Source organism: Sander vitreus, chromosome 10 (assembly GCF_031162955.1).
Source record: "Sander vitreus isolate 19-12246 chromosome 10, sanVit1, whole genome shotgun sequence".
NCBI classification, from domain to species: Eukaryota; Metazoa; Chordata; class Actinopteri; order Perciformes; family Percidae; genus Sander; species Sander vitreus.
In genome coordinates this window covers 33,865,938-33,885,074 of record NC_135864.1, presented here as the reverse complement: position 1 = coordinate 33,885,074, position 19,137 = coordinate 33,865,938, and the positions used below count along the sequence as shown (strand labels likewise).

Here is a 19,137-nt window from a genome sequence, read left to right as displayed (position 1 = left end):
TGCCTCTCTGAATTATGCATCAAGATTACATAAAAACCTCTTGAAGCAAGAGAGCTATTTTTAATCCAACTCGTTTGCTTGTTAAACCTGTTTTTCTGTGATCTTTCCATGTGTGTGTGCATGTGAGAAGACAGAGATTAAAAAAGGAATGCAGCCCAAGTCAGACAATCTCTTTTTTTCTCCTTGTGTCTGTCAGTCAAACTCAATTCAGATAGGCTTTACTGACATGGCATTTAATAAAGTCTTCCAATGCAGCTTGAAAACAGTAATTACTGCAATTATGATGCTCAAAATTATGGCAACACAAAGCTAAATAAGTCAATTCCAGCAGTTTCGTTTTGGCTAAAATTACACCCTAACAAAGTTAGAAGTGTTGTTAAAATGAGGGATGGTGCTTGTAAAGAGAATGATAACAAGTGTCTCTCTTTGTCTCTGTCTTTCTCTCCCTCTCCGTCTCTCCTGCTCTTTGTGTTGCTGCAAAGAAACCTGTTGACAAAGCATTGGCTTCTGGGAGTAAGGAGTAAGAGTGCCATCTATTGGTCAAGCTTTCGCAACCAACCACAGGAAAAAAAAAGAGGAAAGAAAATCTCATTCGGGAAAACCACATGTGCACCGACTCTCAAACACACACTCACACACACACACACACACACACACACACACACACACACACACACACACACACACACACACACACACACACACAGTGAACAGATGTTCACAGTAAACTATAGGGCTGCCTGATGTGTTCTTGGGGATGACCTAGATTGAGAGCACCGTCACAATAGACTCACTATTGCTTACTGTCTCCTGCTTATTCAATAGGTAATCTTTCCATCGACTGCTTCCCGTGATACCATCTTTGCGTGTGCGTGCGCCTCAATGCGTGCGCGGAGGCATGTCTACGTTATCTACGAGGAAGGACAGGCAAAGATAAGAAGAAAAAACGAAGAAAAAAGGGGGTATTAGAAGGAAAAGAGGGAGAGGAATGAAGGTCAGTGTGATGAGAGAGGCAAGGGCAAGAGGTGGATATAAGAGGGAAGAGACAGGGGGAGGAAGGACACTGTAGTTTCTCTGCTCCTCTTCCTCCCTCGCGCCGTCTCTCTTGTTCTCTATACCAGCCCCCCCCCAATGAAAAATAAAAAAGAGCTGACAGTGGAGGCCGTGCAGCAGCCGAGGTGTCAGCGCTTTCCTTTGACCAGGAGCGAGGGAGGGAAGAAAGCGTGAAAGAGAGGAAGCATAAAAAGAAAGAAACAAAGAAACAGATAGAGGGTGGGGGCTGGGGGGCTGGGGCTGAGAGATGGGACATCGGGGGTGAGAATAAGTCTGCCCCGACAGCAATTCCTAAAGCCGCATCTCCTTTTCTTGCAACTTTTACACTCATCCCTGTGTGTGCAAAAACTGGGCAAGTGGAGATAGAATTTGACAAGAGGGAAATTGATTCCCAGGCTTCAGATGTAGGTGTAATAGAGCTCATGTGGGGGGGATGAGGCCAACGCTGAGAGGCATGCAATAACACCTACATAATGCATTGTACACAATCACGCATTCACGCCATGTGCATCCTCAAAACTCACATCACAGCCTTCAAAAAAAAAATATATATATATATATATATATATATATATATATATGTATATATATACACAACACTGCAGGTGCATTGTGCCATATTTTAAATATTCAGACATGAGCAAACGATGCATCTCCCGTATTTCGAGTGTTTAAAACTGTTAAACCAATCATTTACAACACTCAAACATACCTGTCACCGAACAAAAAAACTTCTACTTTTGTGCACTGTGACTGTGCACAAAAACTGTCAGTTGTTACTTTTTTTTTTTTTTTGTGCTGTTTCCTCTCTCCTGTTTTTTGGAGAGGGAGGCGACGCTTGGCAGCAGGCTAAGGAGGGAAGAGCTACAGGGAGAGTAACTGACAAAGTCAAGAGCGAACACGCTGGAGCAGTCTTCTACCACCAGCACAGAATAACACAACAGAGGACAAAAGAAGAGGAGAAGGGATAGGAGAGTCATAGAGCAATGTCTTCAGAGAGCAATCTGTCACTTGCTCTCTGCGAGATGGTGTAAAGGCTTCCAAATAAAAGCAGGAGATGCTGTCAGGTAGAACGAAGACTGTGAGAGGTTGAGGTAACGAAAGCAAAAGAAAAAAAGCATCCTTATGTTTTTTTAATTGTTTGCTTTGTAAGACTCACTTCAGTTTTTGTGCTGTAGGTTACCTGCAACTTTAACCTGTTTTTCTGATTGATACACATTAACACAAGTATAAAAGCAGTGTTTGATAAAAGCTGCATGGGTTGCCATAGAAATAACAGATCAGACCCAGAGGTTTGGCCTCCTGTATTTCTTTTGCCCAATGAGCTTTCAAGTGTGGCCTTTTTATTTATACCAGGCTTGTAGACAACCCATCGTTCAAGTCAAATGTTCTCACACTCCCTCGCTCCTCTTCTCTCTCCACCCCTTTGTGTGCAGCGATCAACTTGCTGGGTTTGACATGGCAGCTGAAGCCATCCGAAGGCCCTGTGTTAAACAACGGACTGGGAGCGGGCTTGCCTGTCAACAGTGATGTGGCCACGCTGCCCTCTGGAGGCAGAGGTATGAACTACAGCACACACACCCCCACATAAGAGTCCGTTCACTGCACTTAGAGTGACAAGGCAAAACGTGTCTGTGCCGTAAAGCTCCATTGTTGTCCAAAAAGCTATTACAGATACATCAGTGAGCCACACTGTTGCATCGGGTAACATATTCTTTCATCATGATGAACATGGGCACTTTAGTTTATTTTGACTCAAATCCTGGTGCTGTAAATACTCACCAGCATGCCAAATGTGTATTAATCCGCTGCTGAAAATAGTCCCCAACAAATGCAGTACTTACTTCTGAAATAAAGCCATATGTTTCTTTTAAATCATTTTTTTATAATGATTACTGTCTTCAGTAAGATTAAATTGGCTCGGCGCTGAGTGCCACAGACAGGGTAGGAAAGTCAGAAAGTATTGAAGGACAGACTAACACATTGTTGTATTTGTTGAAAACAAGAAAAATATGGCATAGCACCACCCAAACTGGCTCACACCAACGAAAGTATTTTGATAATTCATGACACAGTATAAGCCGTGCTATCAGTATGTGCTGTTTAACAGCTCCTCTGAGAGTTTTATCGAGCTAGGTTTATCGTCTCAGTCAGAAGAAGGCTAAAACACCAACTGCCCACCCCCCTCTCTTTTGCGTCCCCCATGCGGTTTTCTATCTATTCTTCTTTCACTCGCTCGATCTCGCTCTGTAACACACACAGCATATACTATAGGTACATGTGGGCTGCTGCTCTGTGTCTGTATTCAGTATTAATGAGAGGACTGTTGTGTTGTGTTCCCCAGCCGTCTAGGCCAGATGCTGCTGCTGTTCTTCTCATTGTTACTTTTATTTCTTCGCTTTTCTGCACACAAACGCACACACACACACACACATTCAGTCCTCTTTCTTCCTGGGCCCCAATAATCTGTTGTTAGATGACTGACCTGATTGCAGGATGCTGTGTGTTTCTGTGTGTGTCCGTGCCTGTCTGTGTGTCTGCTTGGAAAGCTCTACCCTGCAGTGCTATCAGCCCTCTCTCTCATTTTAGTCCAGACAACAAAGTCCACAGTCTTGCAGGCTTTGACACAAAAGCATTGTTTTGCATCCCACCGTCACATGAAAAAACACTCATTTTAACATAAACTTTGGGCATGCAGTTTGCAGAGCTAATGGTGCTCGTCCTCTACTATTCAATGGCTATGAATTTTTATAGCAGTTATTTCCAGTTAACTGTGATGATTAACTATTGACTCTGACAATCGTGGCCTATAATCACAGATTATGTAGTTTCTTTTCCCCTCGCTCCAGGCCCGTGGGCAGGCCGGAACAGCAGTATAGACATGGGCAGCATTGAGGTCGGGAGGCGGGTGACCCAAGAAGTTCCTCCAGGAGTGTTTTGGAGGTCCCTGCTCCACCTCGGCCAACCCCAGTTCCTCAAGTTCAACATCTCCCTCGGCAAGGACGCCCTATTCGGAGTGTACATCCGCAAGGGCCTGCCTCCTTCCCACGCACAGGTAAAATCTGGCACCAAGTGCAAGCCAGTTCGAGATTCTACATCTTCAACACCTTAAGGGTAATCACAGAATTATAATTGTATTCACGAGGAACACATTATCTTCATATTGATCAGCTAAAATGGAGAAATGTATTAAGAAAAACTTGCTTATGTCATGGGACATCTTAAAATTAATTTGTGATTTATTATAATAGTTGTTTGAAAAAACTCATTTAGTCTAAGATTTACACTTAATTAAATTTGACAGTAATGTAACTTTTACTGCCTCTTATTAATTAGAGACTACTCAATTAACAGCAGATTTGATTTGCAGAATGGGATAATTGCATCCAGATAAGTGTTTCACTGCCCGACTTGACTTCAGCTGGTAAAGACCATGACGTTGTGGCCACTCTGCAGCAGTAAAAAATAACGCTTCCTGCAGTGTTTCCAGGCGACCCAAAAAGAATGACAGCCCTCAAGGATCTCTCTGTTGCATTCTTCATGCTTCCTTAGCAATTTCCAGCCACGCTTACTTCCCTCAACTTTAAATCTTCCAGCATATACAACTATTGGTCATTTTTCAAAGTCTAAAAAGTGCCACCGCAGCACTTCATAGTTGAATCATAGATTTTACCCCACACTTTCTCTCTCCTGCAGTATGACTATATGGAGCGCCTGGACGGGAAGGAGAAGTGGAGCGTGGTCGAGTCTCCACGGGAGAGGAGGAGCATCCAAACTGTGGTCCTCAATGAGGCGGTGTTTGTCCAGTACCTGGACGCCGGTGCTTGGCACCTGGCCTTCTACAACGACGGTCGGGAGAGAGAGACAGTTTCCTTCAGCACAAACGTCATGGGTGAGACACAGTCAGCATTTGTAGTTACGGGTGGAGGGAGGGAAAGAGGTGAAGGAGGGAGAGGCAGGTTGGGAGGCAAAATGAGATTAAGCATCAGCATTTAGGATATGGAAAGAGTCTGGAGATGAAGCTATTCGTTACCAGTGACACTGATTTAAAAGAGCACTCCACCGATTTAGCATTGCACTCCTGCAGTATAACATTGTCAGACTCACGATGGACAGTTGTTGTTTTTTAAGAATAAAAATGGATGCAGCAGAAACTATATTGTCTTTGTTATTCCACACAATCTTCTTTGTTCTCCAAACCTGGTCCTTACATTACCCACAATGCAACTCGACTGCTGACAGTTTTGTCATAGATTCAGTTGTGTTTTGCTAGTAGTAATTAATGTAGCCTTGAGGCGCTATCCTCAAGCAGTGATGAGGAGTGGACTACAGAGGTTGGTAAACTCACTTCTTTCTAACTCTAACTAAATATGACACGTGTAAAATTGGTGGAGTTTCCCTTTAAGAGGGACATAGCATTTTAGTCAGATTTTATTATTTATCTATATTTGTCAAAGACTTTACACATTCACAGGGTGCAAAAATCACTCACCAGCAGCATGTACACAACGTTGCCACTAGCAACACAACTACAGCAGCATACTAGCATACTAGTGAGTATAAAGATTTGTGTTTGCCAAAACATAGCATAAATTGACAGTATGCATTCAAAAACAAAACACAACTTATTATACCAGAATCACGTCACGGTGTTTGTGCATGAACAAATACCACTGCAACCCTGTAAATCGGATGTTTTTAGGACCTGAAACAGTGCCCAAATAATTTCAATTGTGTTGGAGACATGAGTGTGAGAACAAGGGGGATGGATAGAAAGAGTCAAGCCGAGTGAAAGAATCCTTCACTGTCAGTATCTGGTGGTAGTGCTTTCAGCAGTAAGAGTAGTGGAGAGAGGGAGAGGGGGAGGGAGAGGCAGAGGCAGAGGCGCTGAGGGCAGAATTAGAGTGAGTAGTGAGAGGGGGAGCTGGAGGAGAGACATAATGGTGGGGGCAAAACCAGAATGGAGTGAAGTGGAGTGAAGGACGGGAGAAGGAGGAGCTGAAGAGGGGAGTGAAAGAGAAGGTGTCTTTAGGGTAAGAGGGAGGCATGGGGGCTTAGGGGGAAATGGCTAGGGACAGAAAAGTGTTTGAGCGGAAGGCAGTGAGACTGAGTCATGCCTTGAGTAAGGAGAGTCGAAGCTGGAAAAAGCACGAACGACGGAGGAAGGGACGAATTGAAGTCCAAAAGGCCTCCTTATCATTAGCATCGACCCTATTTCTTCCCACCAAACTGCTCTCTTCTTGTAAGTGGGTTAAGAGGCACTAAAAGGTGGATGGAGCACTGAAGTCATGTATGTACACAGCCAGAAACACACACATGGAGTCCAGCTAAAATCTGCCTAATTGCACCAACCAACTACACTTGGATGACGTATTAAAGGCCTTGGTGAGGCCAGAGTGAGGAGTAAACAACCAAAACAGGGGGGGATATAGCAGAATATAGGGAAGAGGAAGGGTTGTTGGGACTGTTGGTGTAAAGCAGGGAGACATTGTTATTTTCTGTTACGGTGTGCAGAGAAATGATTAAATGGGTAATGGCGTCTCGAGGAATGTCTGATTCAAAATGCATTCTCCCCACACTATGAAAAATGCAATGAAAAGGAATGCAAGGAACCTTGACAGAGGGCACTTGCTTTTGATGTCGGTGTGACTGTGAGACCCTGAGCGCCTTGACTCCATTTGTAGTATCTCAAAGAATGAATGGTGACAATGATTTTGATCGAATGCTTTGATGCTCGCCATCAAACTCTCTCGCCCCTCCCCTCATTCCCTCTCTCTGTCTCACTTTGTCTTCTTCGCAGATTCAGTGCAAGAGTGCCCGCGCAATTGCCATGGTAACGGAGAGTGTAATTCTGGTGTGTGCCATTGCTTCCCAGGATTCCACGGCATGGACTGCTCCAAAGGTATTAGCTGCGTGCAAATGTGTTTCTTCTGTCGAAAAAAGAAAAGAAAAAAAATCTGTCGTTTCCACCGTCTAATTAGACGAGCAGCCGGCACGTTTGGGCTCCATGCAGCTAGCAGAGAGGATTAGGAGCTGTAAAGATGGCGCAAGGCCTTAGGTGGAGCCGAGACAAGATGACTGATGATGAATGGCAGCTCCCCCAGCTAACGTCTCCCTGGCTCTGTGCTCACCTGGGATAGACAGCTTTGATGAATAGTTTAGTTACCTCTGCCTGTAATTACTCTCCATGTCACTGCCACTCTCCAGCCCCTTAACCACTCTATTCACCCTCCTGCACCGTGAAGTGTTGGCGGGTGAGCCGGGCGTGGGTGGGCGTCATGTCTTTTCACTGCTTTGAGAATCTCTACAAAAGCCTGCTAATTGTTTTGTTTTCCTTTTCTCATACACATGGTTTAATTTAGGGCTGGGCAATATATCGACATTGATATATGAGGCTAGATATCGTCTTCAATTTTGGATATCGTGATATGACACAAGTGTTGTCTTTTCATAGTTTTACAGGCTGCATTACAGTAAAGTGATGTCATTTTCCAAATTTACCAGACTGTTCTAGCTGTTCTGTTATTTTCCTTTACTCACTTAGTCATTATATACCGATAATGATGATTATTTATCTAAAATGTCATTGTGTAAATATTTTGTGAAAGCACCAATAGTTAACCCTACAAAATTGCAGCAGTGTTGGCATCGATGTATTTGGTCAGAAATATCGTGATATTTGATTCTCCCTATCGTCCAGCTCTAGTTTGAGAATCTTTCTTTCTCCGTTCTTCCAGCGGCGTGCCCAGTGCTGTGCAGCGGCAACGGCCAATACGACAAGGGCTCCTGTGTGTGTTACAGTGGCTGGAAGGGACCCGAGTGTGATGTCCCCGTCACGCAGTGCATCGACCCTCTTTGCGGCGGCCACGGCACCTGCACCAACGGCAACTGTGTGTGCTCCATCGGCTACAAAGGGCAGAGCTGCGCAGAGGGTGAGAGGAGTTAATGGTGTGGTGTTCCTCAAGGATGTTTGATGGTTTAATGCGTGTCCGCTCTTTGTTTTTTTCTGCCTGCACTTGTGGGTTTTTTGACGAGTCAGTGTGATTATTTCTGAGAGAAACATGAATGTTTGCACCGCAACAAAAACACCTCACACATCCACAGACTCAGACACACACTCCTACAGTAACTCCAGTTAGACAGCTCATCATAGCATAATCTTAATCTGACCGAGTGTCCGTTCTCTCCATATATACAGATGAAGTATGATACCGCAGCCAAACACACAAGAGATTTTATTAAGGGATGAAATTGCTTCTATTGATCCTTGTTAAGAAGGATCAGGCCGCCACATTCTCGAGCGTCAGAAAGATAGGAAGCAAGCGACAGAAAAAGAGAGGGATAAGAGATGGAGGGTGAGTCAGGGCAGGTGAGAGGTGAATATGTATGAAGAAAGAGAGAATTGGAAAAAGGAGGGAGAAAAGAGAGAGCAGTGCGCCAAACGTGACGATGAGGAGAGGGAAAGAAAGACAAAGAGAAGAAAGGAGTAGAGTGACAGATAGAAGAAAGTCAAGACACAGGGCCGGAGAACAAGATCAGCATTTTCTCCTGCTCTCCCTCTCATCTCATTTTTTTCCCCTTCTCCTCTGGTCTCAAATCTGATATTCATCACAGCAGAGTCCCTCAAACAATTTACCTGGAGTGCCAGCGACATGAAAATCGATAACTGTGATCCGCCGTTTCTGCCAGGCAAACAGAAACGGAGGGCCGAGGTTATGTGCGAGCATGTGCTTTTTATGAACGTGTGTGTGCATAGGGGTGTGAAGGGGTCAATCATGCCAGAGGAGGGGGAAGGAGGGGTAAGAGAGGTGTTAGACAAAGAGGACGAGAAGGGAGAGAGAGAGGGAGAGAAAGTGGGAGCGACCGGGACAGAGAGGGGCGGGTGGGTGGGCTCTTTGCCGGGAGGAGGTAATTTGTCAAATTGGTTTTCACTCACTGCTCGGACTCAGAGCTGCCTGTCAACCTGGCAGACTGACAGTGTCAGATTGTCCCTCATGTATTAGCGCATACACACTAATGCATACGCACACTCACGCACACTCACGCAACACATTTGCTGCTATGCCCCAATTATAGATTCAGCTATTCATTATTGTGAGCTTTAATTGCCTTAGTAATGTCTGGTAATACTTTTGTTTAATTATCATTTTGTGTACACAAAGAATGAAAATATGTCTTTTGTCAGATCTCTTTCTTTTTTTCAAACTCATAATATTTCATTTTTCTCTAACATCAGCTCAGATGGGATATTTAGCTAGCTTGTGTTTTTGTTCATTTTGTTTCTCCCTGTGTTCTCCTTCTACATTGGTGTGTCTCTGGTTAAATGCAGTGGATTGCCTGGATCCGACGTGTTCCAACAATGGCATCTGTGTGAATGGGGAGTGCCACTGTAAGCCAGGCTGGGGAGGACTCCACTGTGAGCTACCCAGGGCCCAGTGCCCAGACCAGTGCCACGGTCACGGGGCCTTCATACCAGACACTGGGCTGTGCAGCTGTGACCCCAACTGGATGGGACCTGACTGCTCTATGGGTAAGAACTGAACGGCTGCAGAGCTGCTTGGGCTGCAGAAAGGCAGAGTAAATATGGAGATTGGAAGTGTTATAGTTAGGAGAAAAGGACGGTAACACTTTATAATAACCATCATTAATATATGGTAAATTGATAGTTAATTAATCTTTAGTTAATTGTCATTTAACTGTTAGCAAACAGTAATTTTACTGTTAACAAACAATTAAATTATAATTAATAATGTTTACTAATTATTAGTAGTGCTGTAACTTAACAGTTTATTGTAACACACATTATATCCCTCATATACTATATTAGGTATCGGTTAATGATTAAAAAATGTTTGTAAACCTTTACGAAACCATTTTTAAATCATTACATCGATAGATGGACCAGATATTCCTAACACTTTGTTGAGGGTTACTAGTTGGTTGGTAAACCGTCTATAAACAGTTTCTGGATGGTTATTATAAAGTTGCAACAGATGACTATAATACCTTGTTAAATAGTTAATAAATACTTTGTAAACCATCTATAAACAGATAGAACTATTATTTAGATAGTTAATACTTTGTCAGTGGTTACTAGTTGGTTTGTACACTGTCTGTAAACAGTGGCTGGATGGTTATTATAAAGTTGCAAAATATAAAATAATTATATAGTATATATATATATATATATATATACATACTTAGCACAAAAAGTTAGGAAATTTGTGTTTGGTAGATTATTTCTCTGTGGTAACAATGCTTTTTGGCAATGAATCTTATACCATTGGAAAGCCTGTTTAGTTTCCTTTCAAATGGTGCCCTATTTGTAAGGAACATGCATTTGTGGGATGAGCAGCAGCGCTGAGTATGTGGGTTGCGCCCATGAAGAATTTGCCAAATCTTCTCTGTCAATGCCAAACAGCTTATTCTGCCATTGACTCGTTTGGTGGATTGGATGATTGAAGTTTGAAGAAACAAGACATATTGGCAATTTAACAATTGATTCATTTCACAAACGGGAGCCTCAGTAGCGTGTGGAAGAACCATACACAGCCACAACAGCCTGGCACCTCCTCCTCATGCTGGTCACCAGCCTGGTCACACACTGCTGTGGGATGGCATCCCATTCTTCAACCAGTGTTTGTCACAAGTCAGCCAACGTGGTTGTGTTGGTCACTCTGGCACGAACAGCACGCCCAAGCTGATCCCACAAGTGTTCAACGGGGTTGAGGTCAGGACTGCTGGCAAGCCATTCCATCCTCTCCACTCCCACATTCTGGAGGTAGTCTCTGATAAACCCCGCCCTGTGGGGGCGAGCGTTGTCATCTTGGAGGATAGAGTTCGGTCCCAGACTGTGGAGATATGGGATAGCCACTGGTTGCAGAATCAGGCACCTGATTGTCAGCACCGGGGGGTACCAGAAGCTCAAAACAAGAGTCAATAGCAACAGCAAAGAAAAGCTGTTTTGCATTGACAGAGAAGATTTGGCAAATTTTTCATGGGTGCAACCCACATACTCAGCTCTGCTGCTCATCCCCCAAATGCATGTTCCTTACAAATAGGGCACCATTTGAAAGGGAACTAAACAGGCTTTCCAACGGTATAAGATTTATTGCCAAAAAGCATTGTTCAAATAATCTACCAAACACAAATTTCCTTACTTTTGTGCTAAGTTTATGTATATATAATTATTTTATATGTTGCAACTTTATAATAACCATCCAGAAACTGTTTATAGACGGTTTACAAACCAACTAGTAACCCTCAACAACGTGTTAGGAATATCTGGTCCATCTATCGATGTAATGATTATAGATGTTTTAAAAATGGTTTCTTAAAGGTTTACAAACATTTTTTAATCATTAACCGATACCTAACATAGTATATGAGGGATATAATGTGTGTTACAATAAACTGTTAATTTACAGCACTACTAATAATTAGTAAACATTATTAATTATAATTTAATTGTTTGTTAACAGTTGAATGACAATTAACTAAAGATGAATTATCTGTCAATTTACCATCTATTAATGATGGTTATTATAAAGTGTTACCTTTATTTTATACGGCTTTGGTTTTCAAACTGTGTTTGAATGAAATCTACAAAACCACAAACAATACAACTTTCTCAGATACAGCAACTGTTGTATTGTCTATGCCACATTGGAGCACACAGGAACAAACTGTGACAAGTTTTACTGTCAAGGCTATATAAAAATCATCTCTCTCAATAGACTGTCAGGGACAGTATGGCTATGACAGCTTTTTACGATTATCAGGGTAGTGCTCAAAATCCATCAAATCCAATGCAAGGCACTTTTATTTGTGTAGCACATTTCATTACAATGGGCTTTACATAAAAGTAACAACATGTAGCATGTTCAAAAGAATGTAATAAATAAAAGCAGCTACAACCACAAAAGAAAAAAAAGAAGAAGAACCACCCACAAACAACACCAGCAAACACATAACAAACCCCCGCACCCAGCCCACAGGCAAACAAACACATATACACACACACACACACACACACACACACACACACACACACACACACACACACAGCAATTAATCATAAGCTTTAGACAATAGAAAAGCATTTAATTGTACATTTAAACAACACAGTTGTGATAGATCTCAGGTCATCAGGCTGTTTGTTCCAGAGAGTAAGGCCAGAGTAAAAGCCTCCACACCGTTAATGTTAATATGTACAGTTGGAAGACATGATGACCTGAGAGGTCTGATTGGACTGTAGTAAGAAGTGCACTGCGGAGCCAAACTGTTATGGCCTTTATAAGATTTATAAGATATATAAGATTTCTGAAATTGATTCTGTCTTGCCCTGTGAAGCCAATAAAGTGATTTTAGAATAGAGATAATGAAATGCCTATTCCAGATGTTTCTTAAACTCAATGACTACATGAATGTAGGAGGTGAGTTTGCTTTGTGGAAAGTGACATATACAGTTAATAAAGTCTTTGTGGGGGGAAGAAGAAAATGAAAGGAGCCTGGAGTCACTTCCTGTGCATGCTGCTCATAATTCCCAGCTGCACCTCCTGGATGGAGTAAAAACACAAGATAGATATTGCTTGTAAAAGTAGCTGGGTTCCTGTTTAAATGCCTTTTTATAATAAAATACTCAACTTCCACGATTCTTTATCTCAATAAAATAAAGCTGTTAACGCCACTACTGTGAGAGAGACAGCAACCTCCAACATGTCAGGCTCACAACGCTTCCCCGTCTCAGGATCAATAACAGAGCTCCAGCATTTGTTATGAGAGCAGCAATGCTTAACTTTAATAAAGACAACATTGTTCCACACTGCAGGATCCCTCAGCAAGTTTATAGCAAAGCTGTACATCTGTACATACTACATTCCCCCGCACACCGGGGGTCCTGAGCACATGAGCGGGGGATTGTCACATCTCACCACATGCACCGTCGATGCCTGCAACATCGAGCCTCCCAAACAGTGACTGTAATGGAACCTGAGGAAATAAAACGTGTCTTCACAAAAATAAAATCACTGATTTTATTGTATAGCGGATAATTGTATTTAGTTTAGTGCAGGTTTGATTGTTTTGCTGCTTTGGGCACTTGTTTTTTTCCTGCACTTGGGTAATTTGACATTGTTACTGACTGTCACAGGGGATGAAGTCAAACATAGCACAGATGTTTTGATTTGCAGGTTAAAACTTAGGTTTAAAAGTGAATGTTTTTTACACCTCCTAGTTACATATTACCATTGTTTTCGTGGTAATATAATAACTGTATTTCCACATGTAGTTAGGACTTGCTTCACGTTGAAATATAGCCATTTTGATGCTGCTGAAACAACAGATATATGTATAAAAAACTCATTTAGACATCCTTTTACTACCAAATCAGTGCTTACTGGGCAATATCTCCATTGTTTAAGAGTGCACATATGGCAAAATACAATCCTACAATAACCATCAGCTTTTGAGTCCAGAAATAATGTGTGTAACCCAAATCTTTCTCTCTTCCTTCAGAGGTGTGCTCAGTCGACTGTGGGACCCATGGAGTGTGTATGGGTGGAGCTTGCCGCTGTGAGGAGGGCTGGACCGGCGCAGGCTGTGACCAGCGTGTGTGCAACCCGCTCTGCATCAAACATGGAACCTGCAAGGACGGCAAGTGCCAGTGTCACCAGGGTTGGAACGGAGAGCACTGCACCATCGGTAAGTGCCTCCGTGTATGTGTGTGCATTTGGGAGGTGTGGGTTTGATGCGTGTGAACAGGAACACCAGCACCCAGTCAGACTAAACTGGCAGCTCCTTTAGGAATTCCTAAAGGAATCTCGAAATGAGAAGTGGAGGCAAAAGGGAGACCAATGTAAAAGCTGGGGGAACAGAGAGGAGAGGAGCAAACCTAGAAGTGGAGGTGGTTGGATTCAGAAAGAGCATGATTTAGCCGTTTTTGGGCTGCCTCGCAACTGCAGACCCAGGAGTGTTAGTTACTTTGGCCTTTGAAACACCAAAGTTACGAGATGAAAGTTAAAACTCCTCACATCACTGTGATCAAAAAATATCTCTCTCACATTTTATGTGCGCGCGTGTGTGCATGCACACAGTTGTGCTAGTGTGTGTGTGTGTGTGTGTGTGTGTGTGTGTGTGTGTGTGTGTGTGTGTGTGTGTGTGTGTGAGAGTGTGCCTTTTTATGTCAGTCAATCACTGTCTCATATTGTCACTTTGGATGGATGAGTGCCAGATTCCTTTGATTCACCCACAGAGCTTTGAGACACAAAGTCTAATTTTCTTGTCACCACAAGCACTGTGATTGCAATCTGATACACACACACACACACACACACACACACACACACACACACACACACAAATAAACACCAAAACACATACAGCATAGCAACACATATATACACGTACCCACATGCATGCCAACACATATATATGCACAGGGGAATAACAGTTTATGATATCCCCATTTCCCCCCATCAGAAAGTAGGGCAGCTTTGACTGCAGCATCAGCCCAAGATGAAAGAGTTGTCAGGCCTCAGCTTGGCGCAAAGCACACTTCACTAGCACCAGACACTGTCGGTGTTAGCTTATCTCAGCTTGCCTGTTCATTTCAGCTCTGCATGATGTTGCTTGCATTTAATTTAAAAAAATAAAATAAAATAAAATATATATATATATATATATACTCTCCCCATCTCTTACCTTTTGCACGTTTTCTCCCACTGCAGACCATGGGAGCATGGTTGACAAAGCAGGTACCGTATCTGACTCTGGTGTTTTGTTTCTTAGCCTGTGGTGGTAGAAGTTAGCTGCTGCATTTGTGGGTTTTGGCCTGGCTTGGCTCTGTAGACTCTGTGGTGCTATCTGTCTGTAGATTAGGGCGCCAGCCTCAATGATAGCTCCCCTACATGTAGCGCACTCCCATTTACAGCAGTGCACTACACAGTGGGGGCTAGCTGTCATTGAGCCTAGATGTGTTGTGGGGTGCAGTAGAGCCTAGTGTGGTATCAGCAGTGTTGAGGGGCTGTGCTGTGAATGTGTGGATGTGCATGCGTGTGAGCGTGATCTTCTCCATATATTTTTTAATGTGGGAACAACAAACAACTAACTCTGCTCATGTATGCTAGTCATGTATTGCGTAAACACAGCTGCTTCACACAAGGAGAAAATGATGAAAGCCGTAAAGAACCTTTAAGGTAATTGGTGAATTTCATAGGCCACTGATGCGAGGCCTTAATGTGGTGTCACAAAATACAGAACTGTTAAGTGTGTGTTTACATTTGGGTATTTGTGGCAACAGTCGTGGCCATGGTAGAACAGCTAATGCATTTATTTTGTGTGTGTGTGTGTGTGTGTGTGTGTGTGTGTGTGTGTGTGTGTGTGTGTGTGTGACTCAGCGAGCATACAGTATTAATTCCAGATTTTCTATCTTTTCATCAAACCCATTCCCTCCAACCTAAGCCTAGAAAAAAAGAAATAATGAACAGTTTAGTCAGATCACACAAAGATAAACAGAATCATGGCTAAGGTTAAGACATCGACGCAAACAGAGAAGGGTGCAGGTCTAGGGTGAGTTGTCTCACACGCACGGCAAGAATGCTTAATAGATAGCCCCGCAGCTGAACCTCTGTCGGGTTACACAGAGCGGTGCAGATTGCCTGACAGTACAGGTCCCTGAAGCACCGTTGAGAGTGTCCTCTCACCCTCTACGCTTAATGGAATAGCTCTCATTGTTTTATGAAGAGCCAGCCCAGAGAAAAGGTAAATCGCAGGGTTAAAGAGGGAGCAAGACAGAGAGGGAGAGTAAAGAAGAACAGATGGAGCCAAAGGGAAGCAGAAAGACAGGTCGCAGAACATGTGGGCTAGAGTTATCAATATCATTTCCAGGAAAGCTTATTAAGAATAGGAGGAGTAGATGAGTGGAGATTTATCCGAGGAAGTGCAGAGTTATCTGCGCCATCTATAAGCAGTGGTCTTGGATTTATGGCCTTTACTTTATGACCTTTAGAGGAAACAGAGCTGGAAGCAGGGGGGAAAGGAGAGAATGATGGAACTTTTTAGCACAAAGTCTTGACTTCAGTTTCTTTTATCCACTACGTTCTCAATCTTTCTCTATCTCTGTCTGTCTTTCTTTCTCACTTCTTCCTCGGAGTCTAATGCTGGTATCTTTCTCTACCCAGTCATATACCCCGACGCCCACACACACCACACAATGTGAGTGTGCTGACCCATAACCCAAGGCAATTTCTTCTCCTTTTTAAGGGGATTTCATCAGAGTCCAAATACATTAGTGGGGAGGGTGGACTTAATAGTTTCTGAAATCCCACTTTATTCTAGTTAGTATGAAGGGGTATCGACTGGGCCCTGGCATTAAAGAGAGAGGAGTCTTGTGTCGGCCTGCCCAGGCAAGCCGATCAATGCCCGCTATGGATTGTCCTGTCCTGGTGCTTCGTAAGTATTTGGCTGCTTTAAATGGCAACTCCATTTAACAGGCAATCACTGCTAACTGCCTTCGTTCCCTGAGCTCAATACTATTCCAGTCTGACTGTTAATACAGCGTCAAGAGCAGTCCCCTGATGCAGAAAATGGTAATAATTAAAGATAAAAACCTTTGATTTGATTCCTCTTGTTAAGCTGAAAACGTGGTTAAGCTCCTCTGCCTCCACCCCCACCCCCTCTTCTTAGGAATTCAACCAAGATGACGCACTCTTTCTCAAAGTCCTCTGTTGACTTTCCCTCATCGCCTGGTGGTTGAGACATATGATAAAATGCCAATCGAGGTGAAATGCCTGTTAATTTAGCTGCTGCCACGGTTTAGATTGCACTATTTGTATTCATAATGCATGGCTTTATTGATGCAGCGATTTGTAAGAGGGCAAAATCCTACAGTGCAACTTGAGTGAAAATATGTTCATTAATCTACTGAGCAGGACTCAATGAAAAGCATTTTGTATTCATAATCTCTTACTGGGTTATTTTGTCCTTCCTCACTCTGTGTCAGCACACTGCTACTGAGTGGGAAATGTCAGGTCATATCTCTAGGGTGCGTCATGCTGTGTGTGTGTGTGTGTGTGTGTGTGTGTGTGTGTGTGTGTGTGTGTTTTTGAGTAAGTGCCTTTGCGTGCATGCACGTATTGTTTTATCAGTCAACTCTGCTTCTATATCCCGTGGGTAGACTTAAGAGTGTCGCATACTGCTCCGTCATTTATAAAAGAGGAAATCACTGTGACAAGTTTGTTTGAGGGTCTTTGTGCTTCTGGAGAAAACATTGTCATTGTGTGTCATCATGTTTTTTTCCCCCCGATCTCACTGTTAAATGTGGCAGACACACAGACTTGTGTTAGAGCTAGAAAGGTGTGATTTATAACGATATGGGAAAATGGTTAGCCAGGCCAGGAGTCAAAGGCCTTTTTGAAAAAGACATTGATGGGTAACATTGTCTCAGCATGAATGCAAACTATTAAATGGAATATAGAAATGCCATAGTGAGCTTTCAGAAACAAAAGTATTTATCTGTTGGCATTTAGCAGATGTTCTTATTTGAACCCAATTTAGTGGAATTATTTTAATATAGTAATAAACTTAAGGGAATAGTATTTTGGGGAATACACTTACCAAGAGTATATAGTATATGAAAAGCTTGATACCACTGTCCATTCAATATGAAGCTGGAGCCAGCAGCTAGTTAGCTTAGCTTAGCATAAAGGGGAAAGAGCTAGCCTGGCCTCGGTCTTACAGGGGGTTATGTGTGGGACTTTTTCTTGTTTGGGCACAATCATTTCCCAGAGTCCCCTGGAACCCCCCATAAAAACAAACACATTTTCGTACAGTTTAAACAGACTAGATATAACATGTTCATTTGTAAGCTGTTTCCAGTCTTTATTCTAAACTAAGCTGTGCAAAAAGCGAATTACAGTATTTCCCAAAATATCACACTGTTCCTTTAAATTTTCTTTACCATTACAAACAACCAAGAGTTATTACCAGATATAACTTTGATAATATGCTACTGCCCTCTATAATTGCACATTTTCTTATCCAGACGCCCTTAAAATGTCTGCTTTCCCTTGCCTTAAAGTCACTCTTGACTTGATAGTGGCCTTGCAATGCTAGTTACAGAACTTTCTTGGCTCCAGGGCCTCAGATTCTGGTAGAGCTTTTTGCATAACCTAAAGTGAAGGTTTATTAGTTCATAGACTGCCACTGCACAGATACGCACACACACACACACACACACACACACACACACACACACACGCACACGCACACGCACACACACACACACACACTCTATCGAACATAATCCCATTCTCTCATGAGAAAGCATTACTCTCAGGCCGTCAGAATCCCATTACCTACACTGAATCATAAGTAAGAGCGAGAGAGACTGCAAGAGAGAGAGGGAGAGAGAGAGTGTGATGAGTGGGTGGGGCTCTATTAAGTAAGTGAATCAAAAGATCTGTCCCCCCCACACACACACTCACATGCACGTTAGCAGCCACCCCCAAGGTGTAGAGACATATGGATGGGAAGGTGTGCATGAAAATTGACGTGCTGAATTAAATTGATTCTTGAACAATCAATACTTACAGTATGCTACCACGTGCGTATTAAATTGAGTGAGACTCATTGGTCTATCATAACCATATGAGCGTGTGTGTGTGTGTGTGTGTGACAATGTGCGTGTTCATGTGTGTATCATCGACGATGAAACAAGCAAGCATCACCCTGCTTCGCTCCCATCATCCCTCCCTCCCCCTTTTCCTTCTTTCTCACCTTCCTCCCCCTCTCTCCTCCTGTCCTCTCCTCGCAGACGGCTGTCCCAACCTGTGTAACGGGAACGGCCAGTGCACCATGGGACAGCAGAGTTGGCATTGTGAGTGTCAGACAGGCTGGAGGGGCCCTGGCTGCAGTGTTGCCATGGAGACCTCCTGCGCCGACAACAAGGACAACGAAGGAGGTGAACTGGGAGGACCAGGAGAAGATTGGGGGGGGGACTGTTATAAGTGCAGCCCTTACTTAAGAATGCCTCTTGTAAAAAAGAAGAAGAAAAAAATTGCTTGTGAAGGGAGTAATGATTGAGAA

General features: G+C 43.1%; 1 protein-coding gene across 2 annotated transcripts in view; it reads left to right on the top strand.

The window, feature by feature from the left end:
- Nucleotides 1-19,137, top strand: part of tenm2a (teneurin transmembrane protein 2a) — a 179,992-nt gene that overhangs the window by 139,504 nt on the left and 21,351 nt on the right. For both annotated transcript variants that reach the window (XM_078261258.1, XM_078261257.1), the window contains 8 exons: nucleotides 2,490-2,612; nucleotides 3,903-4,108; nucleotides 4,750-4,945; nucleotides 6,854-6,955; nucleotides 7,791-7,985; nucleotides 9,383-9,583; nucleotides 13,570-13,755; nucleotides 18,866-19,012. In XM_078261258.1, the coding sequence (XP_078117384.1) occupies nucleotides 2,490-2,612; nucleotides 3,903-4,108; nucleotides 4,750-4,945; nucleotides 6,854-6,955; nucleotides 7,791-7,985; nucleotides 9,383-9,583; nucleotides 13,570-13,755; nucleotides 18,866-19,012 (1,356 nt within the window). The remainder of the gene's footprint in view (nucleotides 1-2,489; nucleotides 2,613-3,902; nucleotides 4,109-4,749; nucleotides 4,946-6,853; nucleotides 6,956-7,790; nucleotides 7,986-9,382; nucleotides 9,584-13,569; nucleotides 13,756-18,865; nucleotides 19,013-19,137) is intronic.